Genomic DNA, 24,896 nt, shown 5'->3' on the forward strand with positions numbered 1-24,896 from the left:
ATTTTCGAAAACCCAAAAAGTTTTGAAATTTTCTCAAGTTCTGCCCGCCAATTGTTTGCAAAGAGATAATAGGAGTGCGTGGTCCCTCCGCGCCAACTCACATCGGTATACCATCGTAGATTCAATCGGTCCTCATAGCATTATTGTTATTTTTAAAAAATCAAAATAATCCATGTAGTTTAGTATTTGTGTCAACTTGATTTTTGAAGTTTGAATTGTCTTGATTTACACTCTGTAGTTATCAGTTTGTTCCAACTTGGTTCAATTACTGACTGTCGTTAGCCTCTGTTAACCCCAAACACAAATGGGTCACTTTTCTAATGAATTACCGAACTCTTTCTTCTCTAACCTCGCAGACAAAATCTTTTTCTAAAAAGCAAGACAGAGTAACTTTTTTTCTAAAAATCGAGTTCTCTGCGGATGTTCTTTTTTCTAAAATACTTGAATTATTCTTCCGATATTCAAGAGATGATCAGGCACACCTAAACTCTATGTCCAGTGGAGACTCTTAAGTTTTTTTCTAAACCCTTTTTGTGACCCGAACTATAGTCCGGACCTGATTCTCCTTTACCCATTGATATGTGGGCAGCTTGATGAAAGCTTGGTTCGTTTTTAGAATAAAACCCACTTTATTTTCTAAAATTCAAACATTTTTCAAAAATATCCAAACCCTTTTTATAGAACACAAAACTCCTCATTTTTCCTTTTTTTTTTTTTCAAGAACCATGTCGTAATCCATAGGAATCGGATTACTTATTCAGGCCCTAATCCCTCTCACTCCTTCCCCCGAAGACGAACGAGACACGTTTCGATCGAAGGTAAAACCCCGAGCGCAACAAATGGTGAATGGAAGTCGTGAAAAAAAATGAGAATGGAATAATGAGACTCTATGTTTTGGTTTAGAGGTATATTAGGATAAGAGGAGAATGACAGATTATAGTTTTAACCCTAAAAAAGGGAACTATTCGTGTCTGGGGTTAACGGAGTCTAACGGCAGTTAGTAATTGGATCGAATTGGAACAAAATGAAAACTACAGAGAGCAAATCGAGCCAATTCAAACTGCAAAATTGACACAAACACTAAGCTACAAGGACCATTTCGAATTTTTTCCCTATTTTTATTGTTGCCGTCCACGCTGTACGATGTAGGAGATGAAGTTGTAAGGCTTTCAATTCGAGCACAAGACGACGTAAATAAAACTAGTTTAAATATTAGGACCCCAAACCACTATTCTAGCCGCGGCGGATGAGAGTCAAATCCAGCTGTCAGTTTAAATATTCATCATTAGCTTAAACATAGCAAGTTTTTTGAAACGAAATCTTGATCAAAGTTTGCAACAAGAAAAATGAACAAACAGGTATATGGTCGGCGACGACAATAATAAAAATCTAGATGCGGCGGTGAGAACTGGACGACTTCATGGTTGCGGCGGCGAACTCATGCAGTTAGGTCGACAGTGACAGGCTAGGGGCTGACGACAACAAGATCGACGGAGGAGGTCCGAGCAATCGGTGGTGGTGGCAATTGGCGTACGGCAATGGGAAGAATTAAGCTGATACAGATTTCGATACTCCACTTTATTTGAAGGTACGTTTGTTTATCTGATTAAGGACACTATGTCTATATGGTTTTGCTGCCAATGGCAAGTTTGGCTTGTGAATATCAGAATAGACTCCTTTGAGCAAAAGCTTTGATTCTAAGGTAAATATGTAGGTACGAGAATAAATTATATTGTTTCTTCCAAATTAATTACATTGCGCCGTATTGTCTAAACAGCTGTCCCAATTAATAGAACATGACAGCGCGGCGCAATGTAAATTATTTAATCTCTATAGGTACTTGAGCTAAATTGACTTTGTACCAATGAAGTAGCGTTGCTAGCTAATTTATCGATATTTTGAAGTTGTAGCAGATCAGAATCTTACTTTTTAGATTAATTCCTAAAAAAGTGCTTTGACCCATGAAAGTGATCTTGCTACCCATGGTATTATTCTTACCTCAAAAAAGTTGAAGAAATAGACGGATAGTTAGATTTGCTGATTATAGAGTAGAATTTATTGATATTTTGAAGTTGTAGCAGGTCAGAATCATGATCTGCTGCTAGATTCACATGTTTACCAGAAAATATGCAAAGCCCATCCCTTATTTTAATGTAATAGAAACAACAACAGCAACAGCAGCAGAATCCATGTAATCCCAATCATTGGGGGTATGAGCGGAAGAGGATTGAAAATATACCTAACCTTTGGCAATATGCACAAAGTGACTGCTCTCAGAATACCACTTAAACAGTGGCCCCCCTACACCTGTTTTGCTGCGGAACCATGCCCCCAAATCAAAACCAAATGGCATCATAGAGGGCAAGACTAGAGACCCAATTCAATTTATGTGTACATTACCATACTTTCTTCATTGATAGTTCAGAGCATCGATATGCACAATTTTTAATGTAATAGAAAGGTAGTACAAAATACATCAGCTATATACATCTTATGTAGATGTTAGAATCAGAAGCATAATGTTGAAATGAGCGTATTAAAATAAGAACAATTCGTGTGCTGCCATAAATCTTTTCCGTATAGAACCACGTGCAGCAAGCCTCCAGCCTAATGTTCTACCCCAAGCACCTAATTATCCTAATCTAGGTAAGAGTCAATCTTTACGTTTTCCAGAACACAACAGTCAGAGGGCCCTAAGAACATCCACTTTTGTGACATCTAAATTTTTATATCCTGCTTGTTGCATCTATTGTGATGTAACACATTATTAGAGTACAAGGATTAATGTTCTCCAGTCACCTGTTCTTCTGATTGTATATCGAATTCTGACGATCAAAGTGAAGGCCATTAAATTCACTAATGCAAACCCCTTGAAATGGCCTGAAAGTACACCATCAAATAGTCCAATTACATATTGTTTAAGAGAAGAGCAAACAAAAAAACTCTCTAAGATTGTTGATGTCGTGACTGTCGTCCATTCAGGTTGCATCGAATACCTCAGGCATGGAACTAAGAATGTACTTACCATCTTATAAGAGAAACACAAGGAATCCAGCGGAAGATAATCGGTTTGTTCTCTGCATTGACATTGCAGCCTCCAAATACAATGAAAACTATCATAAGAGATGGCCCTAAGGCCATTGCTGCTTCAGTCGTGGGAACCATAGCTACTACATGTAGAATCATTGCAGATGCAGCCAATGACCCATTGCTTCAGTTGTGCTCGTTTTTTTTTTTACTAATGGGGTTTCTTTTCCAGGTCAGAAGTCTCTCGGGTCGGGTAGAGCAACTGCCAACAATTCAATTGCACTTCCATTTATACCTCAAGCTTTTTCTGATCAATGGTTGGTCTGCAGATAACTTTAGATTTTGAGATTTCAACAATCTCTTTTTTTTTGCGATTGAGAAAGCTTTATCCACCCCTAGGCCCTATCAGCATACTGGGGGTAGTATTACAACTACTGCTTCTACAGTGACTGTGATTTACTATAATTCAATCTGATATGGGTTCCTTTAGTGTCTTCTCTCCCCCTTTCACGAGCGAATTGGAGAACATGGAAAGACGAGAAGATATAACCAAAGATCTCAACATTAGACTCCTACCATTAGATATTATGTTAGAATCTTTTGAATGCACATGTGGCAGACACTGTGTTATCCATAATTTCGTTAGAAGCGAACGCAATACTCCGTGGCTGTCCATGTAAGTTGGTTGCAACTTTTGGCCAAAGCTCGGCTAAGTTCTCATTCTTATGCATTGAGCCATGGGGTCGCTTCATGGACCAAACTAAGCCAGGGCCTCACTGTGATACTATATGCCACAGCAATCAACTCTTAAAGTAATCTGAGAGAGGTTCAAGTTCAACCGTTATTGAACTCGTTTATTCTCCTGCAAAATACTGATTTTTAGATTTGGAGGGAGCCTTAGGTCTCTTTTTGTTTTCTGCGGAGGATGCCCATAGAATCATGTCGATTTACAGGTAATATGTAATGCCTGTCCGTGAGTTTTCCTTAGCTGATGAGAAAATGCTATCTGAGTTGATGATACCTCGGTGGCTTATATTTATTGGGTAAGATATGGCCTTCAATTGAAGATGAGCCATCCGAGAAATGCAAATTAAATATCTTGGACAGCAAACGTATGAATCAGCATTCTTTTCTTGCAGCTGTGCCAATGTTCTAGATATATATGTTTGATGAAAGATCATGTTTTCGTTACTGGACTACGGTTGGCTAGGAATTAAATAAGGGAAGTTCTTAGAAGTATCAAAATGTTTTATAGTGACCATCGCTTACACTTATATTCAGATACTTCAAGAGATTCAGAGGACGGTGCAAGATATTAATTGTGGGTCTTGGATTCTCCTATCATCATATTGTTATGTTATTCTTAGGGAAGAACATTCACTTTGTAACGGATATCCATCGGTCAAATGCAAAATGGATTTGAGATCCTCCAATACATAGAAAAGCAATTTAAGCCGGGTGTCATGTGTGAGATTATTGTCTAATTCAACTACCACTCGTCGTTTTCCGAGTCTTACCTCAAGTCCATTCCAATCAATTGGCAAGAATTTTGACAGAAATTGACAATTTGGAAACTTGATGTTGGGGAGAAGTGAAACTGCATATAGGTCTCTGTTTTTTTCTTTCAATTTCGTTCATCGTGGTAAGCAAAGATAGTGTTGAACTTCTATTCTCTTCTAAAATGTTCTGATTAGTTTTCGTTGATTCTTGCAAATTGCTTCCTCGAAAGATTTGGGGGTAAAAATACCAACTAACAATAGGAAATAAGAAGACTTCATGGAGGTATAATGCATTTAGATGTGTTTGTAGTGTCTTAATTCCGAATCTTTGCAGTGGATGGCCGTGGTGTTAGAGCTAAAAGATGCGGACGATTGGATTTATAGAGGGGAATGAGCTGTCAATCTTGTTCTTGCTTACTTCGGATCCTCTCCTACGTTTGTGTGTTCATTTATGCTTCCCTCTTATGATGATTTTGTTTTATTGGTCAATTTTTCTCTTTTACCACTTTGATGCATTCTCTTACACAGAAGTTTTAGCCTTTGGGGACATACTTGTAAAGCTTTGACAAAACTGTTTTCTGGTATAACTTGCCCAATGATCGTGGAGTAGCATTTTCTCAGTACTTTTGCAGCTAACCCGCTAGGTTTTAAAATTGGTTTACTTATTCCCTCACAATGATTTCTGTGTTAACCTATACCTTCTTTGTACATGTAATTTCACGGACATTGATCTTCACCATATAATTCCTGTAAAACTGCAGGCTGCAGCCACTGTTCCCTTGCTCAGGTTTTTCAACTTTTGTTGTATCGTTGGAAGTGTAGAAAGGATTGAAACGCCACAGTTGAAGACTGACTCAAACAAAAGGTATTTGATTGATGTTGATGTTCACACATGATTATCTTATGAAGTCTTCTTATTCTTACACTGCTGTGCAAAATGAAGGGGGTTTTCTCCATATAAATCTTGATTATCTATCTTGTGAACTGTTAGTTCCTAATTCTGTAAATATTATTCTCACCAATTTTTCTGTCAAGAAACTACATAAATTTGATGCTATTTGGAAGAGGTAAGGCGTCGCAGCCATTTATTACAGGTGTTGAGTAATATCTTGAACTGATAAGGAGATAGATCTTGTGATCAACTTGTATTGAACAACTCTTGCTCTTCCTTAAACTCTACAGTTACATATTCAAGATTTTATCATCCAAATTTGAAATGTTTATTGACCTATTTGCCTTGTCTAATGGAATTTGTCTATACAATCAGTGTTTCCTTTTTGGTTATTCAGAAAGGGCAATACATATTGTATAGGACATATACGTGAAACTTGCGCTTGTGTTTGGCAACATTACCTACTTCCAAGCTAGAATTCTGATGCGCAGTGTTATTACAAGGTGTTAGTTGAACCAATTGGCATACCGTTTTTTAAGCAATTACAAACTAAGCAAGGCAATGCATAGAATTTGTAAGGTTAGCAACTATCTGTGCCATACCATTGTTAATTCTTATTCCGAGGCTGTACTTAAGGAATTTCAATTATTCTCGCCACTCGTCATTTTCCTTTGTAGTAAAAGAATATTTTTTTCCAAAACACTTGCAAAGTTCAACAACGAAGAACATAAAAATTCTATATGCCTCCTTGCCTATCGTCACATGCCTGATCGCGTCAAGCGAAGAACATAGGCTAAAAAATCAGTGGCATCTACAGAAATTTAATTTATCGAGTAAGGTCCACAAAAGGTTTAGCTATCCACATGATGATTTGAGTGATTTAGTCAAAGATGATAACAGATAAAGAGAATCTAATTCTCTCTCTTTTTTGGTTTACATATCGTGTAAGAATTCTTACCTAATATGTAGTTCTCGATAAGAAAATCGTAAAGTACTTCTATGCATAACTTTAAAGAAAAAAAATTAGACCACATTAAAAACCCATGAAGTATTTAAATTTGGTACAAACAATAACACACGAAAGTCTTTCTCTCTGTTCGAAACAAGAATGAAAGGAGGCTCAAATTACGTGCTCCTCTTGGAGGCAATCTATCAAACGGGTGGTGGGCACTACGACAAAGGCATCTAGTCCTATAGTTTTGAACCAACGCAAGTATTGAACTGTGACTCCCAAATCGAATACGGCGCACGAAAGTTACGAAGACGTAATCTCAGTACAATCGAACTACAGATTTACCTTGTTGAACCACGGATCATGAAGAATGTCGAGACCTCGTTTGCGAACGATTACAGTAGTTGCTCAAACCTGCAAACGCTTAGACGAAGATAGCTTCAGCAGACGATAGCCTTCCAATTTGATCCCAGAACCTGAGTCAGTTAGGGCCCCCTTTGGGTTCGTTTGGCGAAGATAGCTCGACATGGTTGCAGAACAGAGGAGAGAGAGAGAAGCAGCTCTATGAACAGACAATTCTTAGTGCACAAGGGACTACACGCCATAATTCAACTCTGCCAAGAAAAGTACGTACCACAGAGCAGGCAAACCATGTGCAGACGCCATAGTTAAGGCAAACACTTGCAAGAACCAAAATTACCAAAACATCCCAAGCCAAACCACACACAAAGCCAACCAAATGAAGGGCTTTCCCGGCAACACAGCGACGAAATAGCGATGGAGGAGCCATCCACCAAAGGTCGACCAATTCTCTTTATGATTACTTCGTAAAGGATTTCCTATTAAATGAACGGAGATTGCAGGAAGGATATGGCTCACTCCAATTTTCCATGTTTTATTTTTTCCATTTTCCATGTTGCAACCACATAATTTGCCATGAAATTCAAAAGTTATTATGTTTTCAATCTATGAATCTACATTTATCATGAAATATGTTTGTCTGTTTGATTTCATGGTAATTTCTCATGTGTTTTGATCCAAGAGTCCTACGGCTAGGGTGTTTTACTCGATTTTATGATAAATTATTTGTTTCATTTACCATGAAATATGTTTGTCTATTCCTATCATTTCAATTTCATGGTACACAAGCCCCAAATCTCATAAAATCGATTTACATTTTTGCAATATGTCATGAATTTGAAACCGATTTCACGAAATCATGATTTCACGTTTTTAATATTTCACGTTCTTAATGTCATGTTCTAAATAAATCATGGTGTATTCATGAAATTATAATCATTTTGGTATTCATGAAAAACATGGTCGATTTGACTATCGACCATATTTCGAAAAATATGTTTCATGGTAATTTTGCAGAAATAATTCATAGAAAAATGAATTTTGTAAAATTGCTCGAATCATATTCATGTAAGTTTGCTAGGTTTGGGTTTTGAAAGTTGTAGAGGAGAGAGTGCCGATTGGGGTGTCCATAGAGGAGAGAGAATGGTTTAGAATATATCTATTAAGAATTTGAACAATTCAAAATTTTCGACATTTCTATCCATTAATGACCACATGATTTTAGTTAACTGTAATTACCACAATCCCACTACTTTAGAAAGACAATATAAACATGCATATGGATATATATTATTAAAAGGGTAAAATAAATAATTCACCATCTAGAAAGATGAAAACATAATCCCAAAAAGTGAGCGGGATGAAAAATTACATGGGATGACTTATTAGGATGGATATTTAAAAACTCCTAATTTTCATTAGCATTCATCTTATGAAAAATTTCAAGATAAACGTTGAACTTTTATCAAAATCACTCATATACACCTGACTTTTGAATACATCACATAAAGAACCTGTATTGTTGAACAACACGAATGTCGCCCCCGCCATCACCCTCCTCCGTCAAAAAATAAACAGAATGCGTCGTGGAAATGAAAATAGTAATTATTGTAGAGCCAAATAAGAAAATGTGAATCGACCTTTGCAGCCAAAAAATAAGGCTCCATTTGTTTCAATTGAAATATTCAACTAGATTATAAAAGAAAATAGTACTATACGACAACAAATGTTATTTAACAATTCAAAAACAAGCCCAAATATGGTCCTAGCAGGCACTGACTACTACTACTAGAGAAGACAGATCAATCTGTTATTTGTATGACAGCAAAGTGAAAACCAAGGTCGCAAAAAAGTAGAAAAAAGAAAAAACTGTGAATGAAATCAAACAAATTTGTTGCTTCGCCCTATCTGATCTAATTTGGCCCCTCATGTACAGGAATACTTCGTTGTCATACAAATTCAAAACAATTGGAAAGAAAACTAAGCTCATTCAAAACAATTGGAAAGAAAACTAAGCTCTTCCCCTGACTCCCTGAATTATCCAGGAGTTTGCGTATCAACCCTAAGCTGTTGTCATCCAGCCCTAGCAACCGAGTCCCGACACGTACGCCGTGAAGATGTGCCGGCAAGAATGATACGTCGATCTTTTTTCAGTACAAAATCTTTTTTCTTCTTATTCGCCAATGAATTGTCTCTCAAAATTCACCGGAAATATCACTTCTTTGCAACTCATTTCCCGTAAACTAGCAAAAGGTGCAATAAGTTATTTTGCACCCATAAAAATGACACACCACACTTCCGGTCGGTTAGGTCCCATCTCCTCCAAAATGACCATGATAACATTTTGTGCCTTGTGGCTCCCGCTTCATGGGTTCACGTTGCAATCACTCATGAATTGATTTTCCCGTATCAGAAACCTCTTCCAGTAACCTCTGTACTTTGGAATGCCCAGATCAATCCAAGGTTTCATATTGCCATTAAAATGCAAGACTGCAGCCTTGTTAAAGGCTTCGATATTCAGACCATAGTCATGACCAAGTCCTGACAACATCCAGGTATCATCGAGAGGGTGAACTAAGTCTTGGAAGGCAAGCAAGCTTGCACGCACCGAAGCAGCTTGAAATGGTTCCTCTCCTCTGTTTAAATGCTGCGCATAATCACGTAAAAGAAGACGGGCAAATCGGTCATTCACGTGATAAAGAGTAACATTTAAGGAACTTAACATGTTTAATTGTAATGCTTGAAAAACAAATATACATCTCATTAAAAGAGCAGCTTTCCATCGGCGAAGGGCTCAACTAGAAAACTTAAATCGTATATAACAGATCGAAGAAAGCAGGTAAACAAGAAATAATGAGACACAAATTATCAGGTCTTGAGAAATCCAACATCAAAAGTGTACTTTATTACCTAACATAACAATTGTGTAGAGAGGCTTTGTAAGACATTCTTGTCATTCATTAAATTACAACAGTAAATGCACAAGGGACAAAAGAGAGGTAAAGTAAATTAATGGTGGTTCCTGGCTGAAGGTTGTGTTGAAGCATACAATATCTCAAATGAACCCTCGATTTTTTTTTATTTTCCATGGTTGAGGATTGGAGATGCCCTATAACTGAGACTAGTATGTCCTAATACAGCAGCAGTTGTAGGATGCATCAAAATAAAAGCTTCCACATGTTATCGCGTTTTATGGCAAAACTCCCAATAGTCTTGCAAGGGTTCCTAAATTCTAAGAACTCTGGTGGTGAATGTTGCATAAACTAAACCTCAACAGGACCAATTTAAGCTGACAGGAAAAAACAAATTATGAACAATAGCTTTCCTAACCATAAAATATTCCCAGCTTAACTGTGTTTCAAGAAAATGACAGACAAAAGGTTAAGAAGAACAACCACTTACCTCTTGTAGCAGCCTCTGAAATGTCCCCGTAAGATCTAGCTCCCTCCACCGAGCTAGATCAACAATGTTCAATCCAGACATCCAAGCACAAGAATTTCCATCAGAAATGTTCTCACCCAAATAGTTTTTCAGCTGGGCCAACCTCACTGCACAAAACTGCACGGCACCATTCACCTTTCCCTCCAAGTCAAGGCTCCATAGAGTTGACAAATCTTGTTGGACGACAATATCATCATCCAAAACAACAACTTTCTTCAGAGTGTGGAATATTTCAGGAAGGAGATAGTGTGAATGAGAAAAGACAGACATGTATTGTGTTCTGGTACGAGTTATTGATGGTTTATCAACGCTGTGAAAGGATATTCGAAATTCCTCAGATAAAGACAAACGTGACAGAGTTGCCTTATCATGTTCATTGAGATTAAGACCTTCAATGTTTAACACTTGAACTGCAGCTTGCTTGTAAGTATTTCTGAAAAACCATAGCTTCATGGAAAAGTAATTTTCTCCATCTGTCAGCACATGAAAAACTTGATTCTCACTTTCCTGAACATTAAAAGAAGCAATGTCAATGACTATTCTGAAACCAAATTTCACTCGCAAAAGATTACTCCTTCGTCCCCTTTTGGTAGTCCGTGTTGGGATTCCAACTTTTCAAGGGAACATGATTTAGTGCATGTCTCCTTAGAAAGTTGGAGTTGATCTCCAACCGTGCCCCTTAATCCCAACTTTTAAAGCCTTTCAAAAAAATCCCAACTTTTAAAAGTACTTTTAGGAATTGTGAGGGTTAGTTTGCAAACTCTAAGCACTGTTTAGAGGACTAATTTTATGAGACATCCCAAATATAAAAGAGGACCAACAGTATGGGACAAAGGGAGTAAAATGCAGAGGCAAATGAAGAGAACCTACTTTTGAATGCATTACGGTCGAGTTAATTACAACAGATGACGCGAGTATGTTGTTGGAGAATATCACAAAGTGCTGCAATGATGGATTCATATATTTCTCTGCCATTGACTGTTCCACATCAGGAGGAGGAGATCTGAAATACTCCACAGCCAGTCGCATCGACAGACAGTGAAGGCTCTTGGGCACAGTTTGGACCGCGAGTTGGTAGAGAAAGGCACTTTGCTTCATGTGGAAGTTAGCTTCATCCTCTGTCAGATCAACTAATTGCCTCAACTTCTTGTCGACATTATTACAATCTAGAACAAATGACTTGGCTCGGGCTATCACAGCTTCCATCCTTTCTAGCCTCTTTCCCATCCTGATGTAATAGACAAAACAATGCTCAATATTTAGAGCTGATCAACAGTTGGGCCAACTTATCAAGAAAATCTGGTAAAGTAAAACCCAGTAAATGGAAGGTACAAAATGTTCAGCATTACGTGACACTTTTCACAAGCGGCTAGAAAAATTTTACACAATCCATAACACTTTACACATTCACGTGACAATTTTTATTAAGACGTGGATCCGACATGGTCGCGCATTCATTTGACAAAAAACAACCTAAGAGAACCAAAAATATATATATATTCTCATTTGTGTGTGGAATTAGTTGAGAAACAAGATGCAATCAAAATCTTGTACCTTTTGCTGGATAAGTTTTGAGGAAAAACTAGTCATAGTGGAAAGTTAATCATGCAGGTAACATAAGTTTTCTGCTAACTGAACGATCAAAAAATGCAGGGAACTTCGATTTTCTGTACTTTCCCTCCCTTGCATTTCCTGACAACTCAACAAAGTCCTTAATTATTGCAGTTCACAAAAAAAGTCCTCAAGTATTCGAACCCAAAGTAGGCCCTTCCAAAGGAATTTGGAAGGAGGAACACCAGCTTGAACATTCGGTACCAATTGCCAAGCTTCTTGAGGAGCCATGAAAATTAATCCTCCTTCTAACTTGCGAAGCTTGAGAATCTCTACCTCTCCGAATATAGAAATCCTTATAACACAATTGAAAGGAGGATTTGCTTAGCCAATGCCTCCTTCACTTAATCAGAATCCAATTCCATAGCCCTTTGAGACAACTCAAACTCCACCAAGAAAGGTAGTCTTCTGAAACTAACATAAAAAATAAAAGAAAACAAAAAGTAAAAACCGAATGGGAATCAGTCAAAAGCAAAACACCAGTCTGCCCAAGGTTTCTTTGTCCCATTGAACACGGCCGGGCTTTTTTCTGAACATGCAATTGCTCCCTCCCGTGCTGAAACTTAACTATAAACAGTTAATACTCTCTAAGCAACACAAAGTCCATTCAAAATTTTTAATGCTCCCTTGGAGGCTAGACTTGAGATCCAGATTAAATGGCAGGAAGGACCTCAGAAGTCCACCCGAAAGAGCCATGACTTTAGGTTGGTCCTACTAGGAGAGAGATTCCATCGAGCCAAATCTAAGCATATTCTGACCTTAGAAGACTGGCAGGTTGTCATGACCCAGTCGACCATGACCGTATCACGAAATATTAAAATAGAAGGTTATGGTGCTCGAGCACGTGAGGTCACCTCTTATAATCAGGAAGCGTCCCTGAATTTTAGGACAAGAAGAAGACTACTAATCCAATACAACTCTAAGAGAGTACAGAGGAGAGGTCATCTCTCCAAGTTACTTTGTCTTTGAGGCACACCTATTCTCAAGGGCCTCTGATGGGTTTTATTACTCCCTGATGAACCTCTGACTCTCCAGTAACCTCCCTTAGAAAGAATTCAATGCTGGTATGGTAATCTGTCTCATGTTATCCACTGGTATAGTGTCTTTAGCAAGGCTAGCTCTAGTCTATTACATCAATGTATTGGTTTTCAACAGCCAGGTGAATCCAGCTTCGGCAAGAGGCAGAACCATCAACTGCCTCAATACATCAGAAAAGTCCCTCATAGCTGAATATGTCCTTTCAGCTGGAAATGAGATGACATTAAAGTCTCTCCCAATGCACCAAGGTTTAGCCCATCTATCTTTCCCCACCACCACCACCTCCCAAAGCTCCTTTATATTAGCATGCAGAACAGGCCCATACACTACTTAAAGTTCACACCAAAAACCATATTCTACCAAAGCAAAAAGACAAGATAAAGAGTATTCCCCAAGCCTCAACCTCCTGTATAACCATTACCCATCTATCTCACAAAATAAGAATACCTCCCGCTGTTCCTCTAGCTGCAACCGCATCCGACCTGAAAAATCTATAACTCATGAAAATGCCATTGGTCATGCCTTCCATCTTTGTTTCTTGCAAGCAAAGCACATGCTCCTTTCAAACTAGGGTTATTGTTCTACCAATAGTTCTCTTATCCAGGTCATTCAACCCTTGCACATTCCACGATGGAATTTTCAACTTCACAGACTTCAATAATAAAAAATATAAAAAACTGGCCCCTTGCTCCTCATCCCCTGTAACTTTTCAAAACTCTGTCCATTAGATTTAGTTGAGATCCATTTCTTGTTGCCAGCTCCAAAGCTATGGTTACCCCAATAACTCTCGATGGCAATAAACAGAGAATAGATATTTAAAAACTTCCTGAGACAAATCAAGAATGAAATATTATCGCTCATTCTTTGCTTCAATCAATCAGAGCGATCCGGTTTATCCCTGCACTGCATTATGGGCTTGATTCCAGATTAAAAAAAAATAACAACAACAACAACTCTTAGTTCAAGCAAAGTTATATGGACCCTTCTAAGTGTTCAAATTACCAGCATCGGACACTCAGTACTTGAATAAAGGTAGAGGGATATGGATCCAACAATTTAGATGGACACATGTACAGATCATACACGGTAACTCAAATTTACTCAAAATGATGCGTAGTCAAGTACAATTATTGAAATGCACTCAAAGTCTCAGACAAACAAAATTTCCATTTGTTTCACTCACAAAGGATGAAACGTTTCCATTTTGTAAGAGATTGAAACTTCCATGTGTTCAATCAAATCCCCCTTCGTTGGACAGTGAACAAAAGGTTCCCTAATTGAAAGAAAGCTTATATAAAGACCAGTTTATATTCTAAAAATGCTAGGCGCTAGCCGGCGCAAGAGAGGCACTGAGCACCTAGGCCGATTAGTCAGGGACTAATTGGGGCCTAGAGATTAGTGGGGTCTTCTCTTTTTTTTTTAAAATATCTCCCCACCTTTTCCAGAGTTGAAGTAAGAAATGACATAAGACTAGGAAGAAAAGAATTAAGACTAAAGCTAAAATGTAAGGAGCAATTAGTCAAACACAAAGTTCGATGTTCAAAGTTCAAAGTTCAAAGTTCAAAGTTCAAAACAAAATAAAATGAAGTAATTAACACATTAAGTCGATATATGATGGATATTTTTGTTTTCATGAAAATAACACTTAACCCCTGTATTTTTTAACATTACACATTTAACCCTAGAACTTTTAAAAACTACAAAATAATCCCCGACTAATCCCCGTCTAGCCTACAAATCTCCTCCTGGCCAACTAATCCCCAACCAGCCGATTAATGCCCGACTACTTCCAGACTAATGTACAAAACCCCTAATCAACCTGTAGACCCTAAAATCTAGGTGATGATTGGCTGCCTAGGCCGACTTTTAGAACAGTCGGTGAAGATTGAAAGAAAATTTTATTTTTGCAAGCATGCACAATTAATATGATAGTAGACTTACGAGCGTGGTCAACATACTCCCAAACAAGTATTGTAAAAGCCCAGACCAATGATGGAACATAATGTAACCCGTGAAATAATAATCACTTACTGCTGTGGGAGATCTGCATCTGTAGATGTCTCACTGAGAACTCGCTCAAAATCTTGAATATTTTGTTTCAATTCCTGGGACAGTTTGTTATGTGCTGGAAGCTTAGCGATACTAGGATAATAAGCTCTAGCCACATAAAGTCTGTCCTTCAATTTCTTCACCCTATGGTCTTTCATTTCTTCCTTATGGTCTTGGCGCCATAAACAGTAGCTCCCAAATTTCTCTTCACAAAAATTTTCACTCTCTTCGCTGACACCTTTCATATTTCCAGTGACTTCAGCAGCACCCCCAACAATCCTAGTGCTCTGAAATAGATTTTAAAGAGATCAAGATCTATGAAGCCCAAACATTGCCCAAACAAACAATTCACATGATGAGAAAACTCAGCTAATTGCTCCAGTAGATACTTACATCTACTCTGTGTTGTGGTTTCGGCACATCAATTGGCACAGGAAAGCCTGGAACTGTACCTGGAGAGAGAGAGAGAGAGAGAGAGAGAGAGAGAGAGAGGAGAGAGAGGTAATATAGAAAAAAGAAAGAAGCTCCAATCAACTGTTTTAAGGAAAAAGAATGTGGAAGCAATGCCAGCAAAAACCAGGTCTGTGTAAGTTGATTAAGCAGGGAAACTGTACCTGTAGTTTTATTTTCAACTTCCTCGAGTGCACTTGTATTAAAATCCTGATATGAGAAAGAGGGAGAAGGAGAATTTAAAAATCTTATCAACCATGGTTGAGACTAATTAAATACATACATGCATTCACATCAAACATGATCTCAGATGCCTACCATAAGTATGCATCAACATACAAGAGCTAGTCCGTGATAAAAGCATCAGTAAGCTTCAAATGGAAGACCTATAAGTCAAGGTCTTAAATTTTGTGACAAAGTGATAACGAATATAGTATGTGAAAGAAAGGGGGAAAACATAGGGCTGAAAGTGGATTTTTTAGTATGTGAAACAGTGAAAGGGAAAAAACGTAGGAGTGAAAGTGGATGTATTTCTCCATTTCGAAAGAAATGAGAAAAGTGATAGAAACAGAAATTTTAAAAGTGATCAAGTTTCGATGGCCATTCAGAAAAGGATCCTTGTCAGAAATCCGTCCATAACCAACGAAAAAAAGGGAGACAAAAGAAAAGACGTATCTATAAGATGCACCACAACAATGTGAGCCTCACAAGTCACAACATAACTGAAGCTTTTGGTAAGAACTTTTTTCCTCATGAATTTCACATGAAGATTTGAAAAAAAGAAAAACTCTGAAGTAACCAAGGGATGAATGAAACTTGAGGGGCTAGAATGTCAAGCATGTCTATATTAACGGATATCTTTCAAGGTGGTAAGAAGCACGAAGAGCAAAAATTAATGATCAAGTGTAAGATAAAGACCAGTCTAAGTTGGTAATCACCCTTACAACGTACTTTCACCTCCAGGAATCCCACAAGCACCGGAAACAAAGTCCACTTTTTTCCAATGGTAAATTAGTAAGCAATTACAGGAACACTATATACCACATAGCAGTGCAAGAAGTTCATGTCTTAAGCATCAGAGAAGAATGCAAGGAACCTTTGGAAGAGTTGGTATTAATCTTCTTATAAGGTCTTCGGCATGTGTGGATTGGTCCCCCTTCCAACAAATAAATAAAACTAGTTATACAAGATATCATTGTGTAAGAGAAAAATAAGTGTTTTCCATCTTCCCATCTCAAAACAAGTATACAAGCCCCGAGTATTTAAACCAGTTCCAAAACTATCCAGGTTCTTCTATTGACCACTAGAAAGCTACAAACTGCAAAATGCTCGTACATAACCCACTACCTTAGACTGATTCGCGGAGTTGCTGCTTTTGCGTTGATTATAAACTTCAAAACCATTCTGATTCCCAGACAAACAAGGAAAAATCGATGAATATAACAAACAAATGCACCACATCAGAAAATGTATATACTAGTTGGGAATACTAAATTTAGAAATGCCTTGAAGTCCTTACTGAAGCTGAAGATTGTTTTTCAGTTGCATATGCTGCAGAAGATACAGAAAACATGTTAAAACAATGTAACATACAACAGAAAACCACAAATGAAAGAATGTATCCTGGCATGAATAGGTTGCAAAATCAGGAGTACTAGTCTACAATAGCATAATAAGGAGAATAATAATATGACAACCACCGCCCAATATCCCATATCTTATTGGACATTAATGTCTTTAAAGAGATTCCAATATTTATTGAATTAAAGGATTGATGAGTTGTTTACTTGTAGTCACTTGTCTCTTTTATGTTTTCTCTTTTATTTTATTTTCTTGTTTTAAGTTGCTATCGAGGACTTCTTGTATTTTTTTTTGTTTTGAGAACTTTCTACTTCATCAAATTCTGCCAACCAAAATAAAAGACCATTGCATACCAACTGAAATTTCAAGTATTTTCCTAAATTTTTCCATTTCTAAGTGTGAATATTTCGGTATCTACATAGACTGTGTCGTTCAATGAATCCAAGGTTTATTACTCAATAACTAATATGGATATTATACTTAATAGGTGCGAAATGTAAATTTCCTATTTGCAACATTGCAATTGGAAAGTATTAAGTCACAACCAAAAAGAAATCACTTTAATTATGTTCTGTCTTTTGAGCAATCCAAAAAAATATCTAAATTCGTGAAAGCCCCCCCTCTTTTTTAAGCAATGGTAAGAACTTCATTGACGAACAAAAGTTTATGTTAAGCGGTCTAGCATCACTATACCTATTTCTAGCGGAAACGTGAACCAAAACTCAAAATAATAATTATACCATCAAAGTAATACAAACTTTTGTGAAATACCGTGTATATAGATACATGTATGTGAATAAATATACATGTACATATACACTTACTTCAATTTGCCTAACTCCGCTAAATTCATGGTTTTCGCCAGTGAATTACGAAATTTTATATGAAGGTTACCACGTGAAAGAAAGAGCTTAGAAAGGAAACTGATAATATGATTTAAACTAACATTCTCTGTGTTGTGTCTCTAAGTAACCATCAGAAATCTATTCTGACAAAGGGAGAACCCACCGAGGTGTAGACAAAACTCTGCCATTGTATCAACTTTTCCTATGCCCTAAACACCCCATTGAAAAGATAAGTTAGTACTTATGACATGGAAGTTAATTTCAACTTAAGAGTTAAGGCGCAGAATTGTCACGTCGCATTTTAAGATAACTATTTAATTAATTTGTATTACCATAGCTGGTCATACATACACACAATCTGATCATCCCTTTCAAAACCTGTAATTTATTACAGTTTCCTCCAATGGAAAAATAGAATGGCTCCCCTAAAACGATAGAAACACCAGCACCATGAAACACCAAGGTTTCTCACCATAAAGCGAATTGTCGAGAAGTTAAAGAGGATGTTTGGTTGTTTCATTTTCTATGAACAAGAAGTGTATGCATCAGACGTTTGTGAGAGATAAGGGTTTTCTGCAGTGCATAAATTTACGACCTTCCAAAATTTGCAAGGCCAACTTTTAACAAAATTCGCTACCTTTTTCTGATTATATCCTTTTCATGGTTAATCACCACCCACGGATATAAGTTGGGTTTTTAATTTAGTTTCCTTGACCACAAAATTCTATTTATTCAATGCTTTGACTTTATATTTTTGTTAATTGCACACACATTATGTGTGCACACCTTCTAGCAAATGTCTAGAGGGGACATGTAGTATCTCTTTTCAAGAGAAATGGAAATATATTAAATGGATCTGAAATTGTATGTCTCTGAGCATTTCAACCTGATTAGAAACCGCAGTACATGACCTAATCAAGAGGAAATACGAAGCAGACAACAAATTGACTATCGGAAAATACACTACTTTTTCTGATTATATCCTTTTCATGGCCAATCACCTCCCACCAAAAAAAGTTGAATTTTTAATTTGGTTTCCAAAACCACAAAGTTCTATTTATCAAATACTTTGACAATGTATTCTTCTTAATTGTACGCACACACGCACACCTTCTAGTGAACATCTAGAGCGAAAATATAGCAGTATCTCCTTTTCAAGAGAAAGAGAAATATACTGAATGGATATAAATTCATCAGAAACGCAGCAGATAACCTAATTAAGAGGAAGTACGACGCAGACAACAAATTGAGAGGAAGTGCGAACAACAAATTGGCTGTCGGAAAACACACTACTTTTTCTGATTCGGCCAATCACCACCCACCAAAATAAGTTGAATGTTTTATTTGGTATCCTAGATCACAAAGTTCTATTTATTGATGACTTTGACTATCTATTTTTCTTAATCGCAGACACGCGCACACCTAGTGAACGTCGAGAGCGGAAATATGGCAGTTTCTCTTTTTCAAGAGAAAGGGAAATAATAAATGGATCTAAATTCATCAGAAACACAGCAGATGACCTAACTGAGAGGAAGTACGAAGCGGACAACAAATTGACTGGCAGAAAATACACTATTTTTTTCTGATTATATCCTTTCATTGGCCAATCACCACCCACCGAAATAAGTCGAATTTCAACTTATTTTTATTGGTTTCATAGACCACAAAGTTAAATTTATTACTACTTAAACAGTTTGAACATCTATTCTTCTTAATTACACACGAGCACACTGAATATCTACACCGGAGATATAGGATTATCTCTTTTCTAAGAGAAAGGTGAATGTACTAAATGAACATGAAATCGCAGATCTCAGAGCATTGCAAACTCATAAGGCACTGCAGCAGATGATCTAATTGAGAGGAAAGACAAAACAGACAATAAATTGACAGTAGGAATCAATAGAGCTGGACTTTGAGAAGCTTGATTGTAATTGAATTTAAAACACACGCGTTGACCACAAAATTCTATTTGTTAAATGCATTGACTTTGTATATATTTCTTAATTGGACGTACATTATACTAAATTTTCATCTGTGAAATATAGTATCTATTTTTTCAAGAGAAAGGGAACCACATTAAATGGATATATGAAATCGCAGGTCTCGAAAGCATTTTAAATTCATCAGACACCACAGCAGATTACTATATTTTTTAGGAAATACGAATCGGACAACAAATCGACAGTAGAAACCAATAGAGCCGGATTTCGCAAAGCTCGATTAGTATTGAACTTAAAGCATACACCTATCAGTATCATAGTAATCTATTGATCTAAACCTAACTACCTAAGTCCTAAAATATACAATGCGTCTAACCTTAACCTAGTGATTCTTGTCAAATCTCATATCGTGCTTTTTTTGTCATAATTTGTCTTTCCTCGTGAGTTACGCTAGATCTAGGCCTCTCCTCCCTATGCTCCCCGCGCTCTATCCTCCCACAGCGCTCGCGCGCTCTCACTCCTCGGTGTCGCTAATTTTAGTAGTTTGGAATGCTCTATTAAAAAACGTTTACGCTCGCACTCTAGTTCGCGCACGCGCATATGTGACGTAGATCTAGACCGACAAAAATGTCAGATTCCAAACGAGGAGAGAGAGAAATACGTACCGGTGGCGGAGTGAAAGCTGTTATGGAGGCCAAGCAAGAAGGCAAGGGGGACGAGCATGGAAAGCAAGACGAGGCCCAGGACCGCCGCGATTACGAAGCCCCGCCATCGCCGTTTCGCCGCCGGTAGAGTCATCTCCTCCTCATTATTTCTTCTCCCCCAATTTTTCTCAGCCTCTGTGTATATCTTTTTCCTACTTCTCTTTTTGCTTCTTCCGATCAATCACCAACAGAGGTACGTATCAACAACCCCAGATTAGTACAATGCCGTCGCCATAATCATCATCGGTGCGACTGACAACGGCCGTGGATTGTTTGTCTGCGTGTTTTCTGATCAGATCTGACCTCCCCTCGAATCAACACACGTTCTCGCGTCAAAATGGGAAAGAGAAGAGCGATGGGGGGAGGAATTAACTGATCTAGTGGGTGTGGCTTTACCATTTTGGTCCATGGAAGTTCGATTTGAACAGTTAGAACCCTGTAGTTTCAATTGAGTTTCAATACAGTCCCCCAATCGAGACCGGTTAATAATTTTGGACAGAAAGTAGGGTCCGGGGATGCTGCCGAGCAGCTCCCTATAGAGTGGTTGCAGAGAGGACGATCCAGCCGTTTATCTCAGCACAGACGGCTCGGGTAGAATCTGAATCGTCCATTGCTCGGTTAAAATTCGAATCGTCGATTGCCAAGATGAATGGCTAGATCGGTCGCTCTGCACCACTCTACAAGGTGATGCTCGACAACATCTCCTATTCTCAGGAAGTGAGTGTGGACGAAACTACCAAAGTGAGTATAGTAATAATTCAATTTGATTTACCAACCTTTCACCATCACCACTGCCAAGTTTCGTCGTCATCTCTCTGTCTCTCCTCCATCTTCCACTGCTACAATCACATAAACTCTTCACCACCACAAACAAATGCCATTCGTTCTTGTCACCAACCCCCTCCATTGCTAATGTACCCCCTCCCACTCACAAGCAGACAGCAAAATATAAATAAAATTGAAAAATAATAGTTAAAATAGTACAATCGGAATTCATTGATCTTAGTATTCATTTGTATACTTTAATTCATTTTTTTTATTGAACAATTTTTTAAATTGAAAAACTCAACATTCGATTTTTAGCACTTAATTTTCAATTTTCAATTTCGATCTTATAACATATCAACTAGCTTGTAGGATTAGCTCATAACCTCATAGTGTGTTTTGGGATAGGAAAAGATGAAAATTATCAGCCTTTTAGGGGCAAGCAATGGTGGAAATTATCATTTACCCTACAAAGAGGCCCACGTGAGAAGCTCGTACTCAATTTTGTTGTTCAAATCGTTAATGTTTGTGATAGGGGACTACACTGAAACTAATTCAAGACTACGGTGATATACTAGTTGCCTGAGTTCAAATACAGGGACCGCAATGAATCTCAAACAGTGAAATTTATCCCTAATTATTTGGGATATGAGCTCTGATCTGGTGGTCTCGTGACTTTGATCATAAACAAATAGTTACGCTAAGACCGGTGGGGCCGATGGTTGAAGAATAAACAAAGTTATGTGCGACATAAATGCGTGGCTCCGACCCCGCCATTTTTAAAAATCTCACTTCTGCCTATATAGTATATAAATTATTCGATGCAGTTGTGGCCAAATTAATATGAAATTGTTCCACCATAATTAAAGGGTGTCACTAATGAATTTTTTTTATTTTTTTGCTAAAACTGTGGTGCATAAAACTATTGTGTCATGTGCAAAGTACAAGACTTTTAGGCCCCGTTTGATAAACGGATTGGAGATTGGGATTGGATTGCTAAGGTGATAGTATTAGTAATACTGTGTTTGGTCTCCAAAATTGGTCTGGATTGGTAGTCCCATGGGATGAACAATCCGGGCCATAGGGGGTATTAGCAACCCTTGGGACTTGGTATTCGTAGTCCAATCCCGACCCATTCTCATTACCAATTTCTTTTATCAATCCACTCCCATCATCTAATCTGATCTGAAACAAAACATGATATTAATAATCATATCATCTAATTACATTCCAAACAAACATACTCATTACCAATCCCAATCATAATTTCATCTCCTTACGAATTCCATCCATCTATCACTGTTATCAAACGGGGCATGCATTAGAGTTTTGACACATATAAAAATAATTTTTTTATTATCATTTTCCTAATTAAAACGTCTTAATTGTACCCCTCTAACAATTATTTGTGCCTCTAACGAACTTTTACTGTTTATGTTCGCATCGGGCCATTTTTTGGAGGAAGAATGAGAAGGGAGGGGAGAGAGATTATCTCTTCGGAAGGGTCTTAGCTAACACCGCCCCTTAGGCTAATTCAGGTGAGAAAAAAATTGAATTACCCCTAAAACTTTATTAGTATCCATGCCATGATTTTATGAGGGCAAATCAAGTAATTTTCACATTATCTACTCTTATTTACCCATATCAACTACCGTAACACTCAAAGCAATTGTAAGCTAATTTCCTTTATACCATATCCATCTCTTAAGAGCATCCACAGTGGTATAATTAAAACAAAAAATGTTGCTAAAGTTATGAACATTTGCTAAAACAAGAGCTCACATTGGCAAAATCAAACTTAGCAACCTCTTAGCAACTCATCAAATTTTGGCTATTGGATAATCAAAACTAACAATTTTTTGCCAATAATCAAATTTAGTTGTCCCCACATTTTTTTCAATCAAGTACACCATCATTACAAAAAAAAAAAACCATCTCTCTTTCATTTTCAACATGTTTCTAAGAAAAATACTTTTAATAACTGTTTTTATTTTTTTGCAAAAATTGTTGTGTACTTAAACTGTTTTTTCCCAAGACTTTTTTCTTTTTTTTTTCAAAAATTGTTCTTTTAAAAAAAATTAATTTCAAAGAACCATTTTTTAATTCAAAAACTATTTTTTTTTTACTTTTTCACAAAAACTGTTTTTTTAATCAAAGTTTTCAAAAAACTATCTTCTCTTTTTCAAATAACCTATTTTTATTAGTCTGAAAACTATTTTAAAAAAATTATTTTCCATGTCACAATTTTTAGATTTTTATAAGTTGAAAAAGTAATGTGGCAAGTTTTGGTTATTCAATTTTGATTGAACTATTGTGGACCTCTACATTTCTAACCTTAGCAACCCCATAAATGGATAACAAAAAGATGATATGTCAACTTTTGATTATTCCGCTACGGATGCACTTATCCACCTAAAATTTTATATCTCATCAAACGAGCCATATATCTTCTATCAACATTTACTATCTCTTGCAGTTTTTCAATATATTGTTTAAACTATATTTTTATGTTAAGGAAACAAAAATGGGTTCACAAATATATATTTTTTCCTGATAAGGTACCTTTATCATTATATATAGCCCAAACATACGTACAATCAGTACCCCGAATGAAAAAACCAAAACACTCCTAGCAGGTCATGCAAGACCAAACCAGAGAGCAAAATCAGTCTAAAAAACAGCAGGCACAAAGAGCCAACAAAACACTACAAAAGTTAAAGCGATTATGAGACATTGAGCTAAAAAAGTTAAAGGGTATTTTGAAAGAGAGAAACTTCTTTCGGAGCGATCCGTAAACTTTGTTTACGATGCTCAATTACGTGCGTCCAAAATTATTTTGTACGGTCTGGATTTTAAAAAAAAAATGTTCACGAGAATAGTTGTTTAACTATTTTCGCGAATAGTTTTTTTTTAAAATTTGGATAATTGATTGCCGAAATTAACGGACGGCTGAGATTGCGCTAAACCGTGAATAATTTGAAATAAGTTTCTCTCATTTTGAAAACTTCCTCCAATGAAAACTTCCTCCAAAAAGGTCAAACGTTGTAGAAGTCCTTGGCAAAAACAGTTTAATGCTGAAATCTGATCCAACAATAATGAGGCCCATTATCGAAAGGGAAATAAGTACTTAATATTATTTAAGAAGGTAATTTCAAGCTAAAAAATTATGTGTTTATGCAAATAATTTTCCTATCAATATGGATCTTGTTTGATAGATTTTATTGAGATATTTTATACAGTGCAAAAAAAATTGAAAATTTATTTTTCATTTACATTATTTTTAAGTTTGAAAATGTGAAATAAGTACTTAATTTTTAAGAAGGTGTTCTGGAACGGGACCTGACTAATACTAGTATTTTCTAAGCTCACACAACGTTGTTAAATTAAAATATATGACTAGATGCATTCTAATACTTTATATTGCATTTATTGTGGTTTCTAGAATCGTCATAAACAAAGTTTCTATCCATATTTTTCCAGTTCCGCATCACGTTATCACTTCAACGTGCTCAACATATCCATGTTTAAAAAAGGTTGGTACACCTGATCAAACAAATACAAGTTCATGAGTGTTCTCGGCAGAGTAGAAATAAAATGGTAAAATGCTGAAACTGTTTGTTGTTTTTTTGTTAGTGGAGGTTCATTTACATGCCAAGCATGCCCTTTGCAAAATTTAAATCGTGCGATTTGATTTGAAAGAAGGGTTAAAAAGTAAACCAAAGCCACTGTTTAAAAACAA

The 24,896-nt window shown here is 36.9% G+C and overlaps 1 protein-coding gene, 1 long non-coding RNA gene and 1 other non-coding gene across 5 annotated transcripts; 1 reads left to right on the plus strand and 2 right to left on the minus strand.

Annotated features, from left to right (window-relative positions):
- Nucleotides 1-1,147: 1,147 nt before the first annotated feature.
- LOC131327102 (uncharacterized) lies at nt 1,148-7,012 on the plus strand. Its single transcript, XR_009200179.1, has 2 exons — nt 1,148-1,588; nt 3,260-7,012. It is a non-coding gene; the product is annotated as an uncharacterized LOC131327102 (long non-coding RNA).
- LOC131328141 (small nucleolar RNA snoR100) lies at nt 2,309-2,416 on the minus strand. Its single transcript, XR_009200420.1, has one exon. It is a non-coding gene; the product is annotated as a small nucleolar RNA snoR100 (small nucleolar RNA).
- A 1,408-nt stretch (nt 7,013-8,420) lies between the features above and the next one.
- Nucleotides 8,421-20,782, minus strand: LOC131325282 (probable galacturonosyltransferase 7). 3 transcript variants are annotated; one of them, XM_058357464.1, is made up of 10 exons: nt 20,354-20,781; nt 16,839-16,870; nt 16,667-16,723; nt 16,416-16,475; nt 15,484-15,529; nt 15,263-15,321; nt 14,852-15,156; nt 11,042-11,399; nt 10,133-10,678; nt 8,421-9,377 (listed from the first exon to the last, which is right to left on the minus strand). In XM_058357464.1, exons 1-10 carry the CDS (start codon nt 20,484-20,486, stop codon nt 9,096-9,098), a joined length of 1,878 nt encoding a protein of 625 aa, XP_058213447.1. In that variant the 5' UTR covers nt 20,487-20,781; the 3' UTR covers nt 8,421-9,095. The 3 variants fall into 3 exon arrangements, with proteins under 3 accessions (XP_058213447.1, XP_058213448.1, XP_058213449.1); XM_058357465.1 differs by lacking the exon at nt 16,416-16,475; XM_058357466.1 differs by lacking the exons at nt 16,416-16,475; nt 16,667-16,723 and having other exon boundaries at nt 20,354-20,782.
- Nucleotides 20,783-24,896: the final 4,114 nt, after the last annotated feature.

Source organism: Rhododendron vialii, chromosome 5a (assembly GCF_030253575.1).
Source record: "Rhododendron vialii isolate Sample 1 chromosome 5a, ASM3025357v1".
NCBI lineage: Eukaryota > Viridiplantae > Streptophyta > Magnoliopsida > Ericales > Ericaceae > Rhododendron > Rhododendron vialii.

Bases quoted from the DNA above. Each gene is read 5' to 3' on its own strand.
- LOC131325282 (XM_058357464.1), bottom strand. From the start codon at position 20,486: ATGACTCTACCGGCGGCGAAACGGCGATGGCGGGGCTTCGTAATCGCG. The intron at 16,871-20,353 runs GTACGTATTTCT...TATCTTCTGCAG, and splicing joins CAGCTTTCACTCCGCCACCG to CATATGCAACTGAAAAACAA. The intron at 15,530-16,415 runs GTTCCTTGCATT...TTCTCATATCAG, and splicing joins TAATACCAACTCTTCCAAAG to GATTTTAATACAAGTGCACT.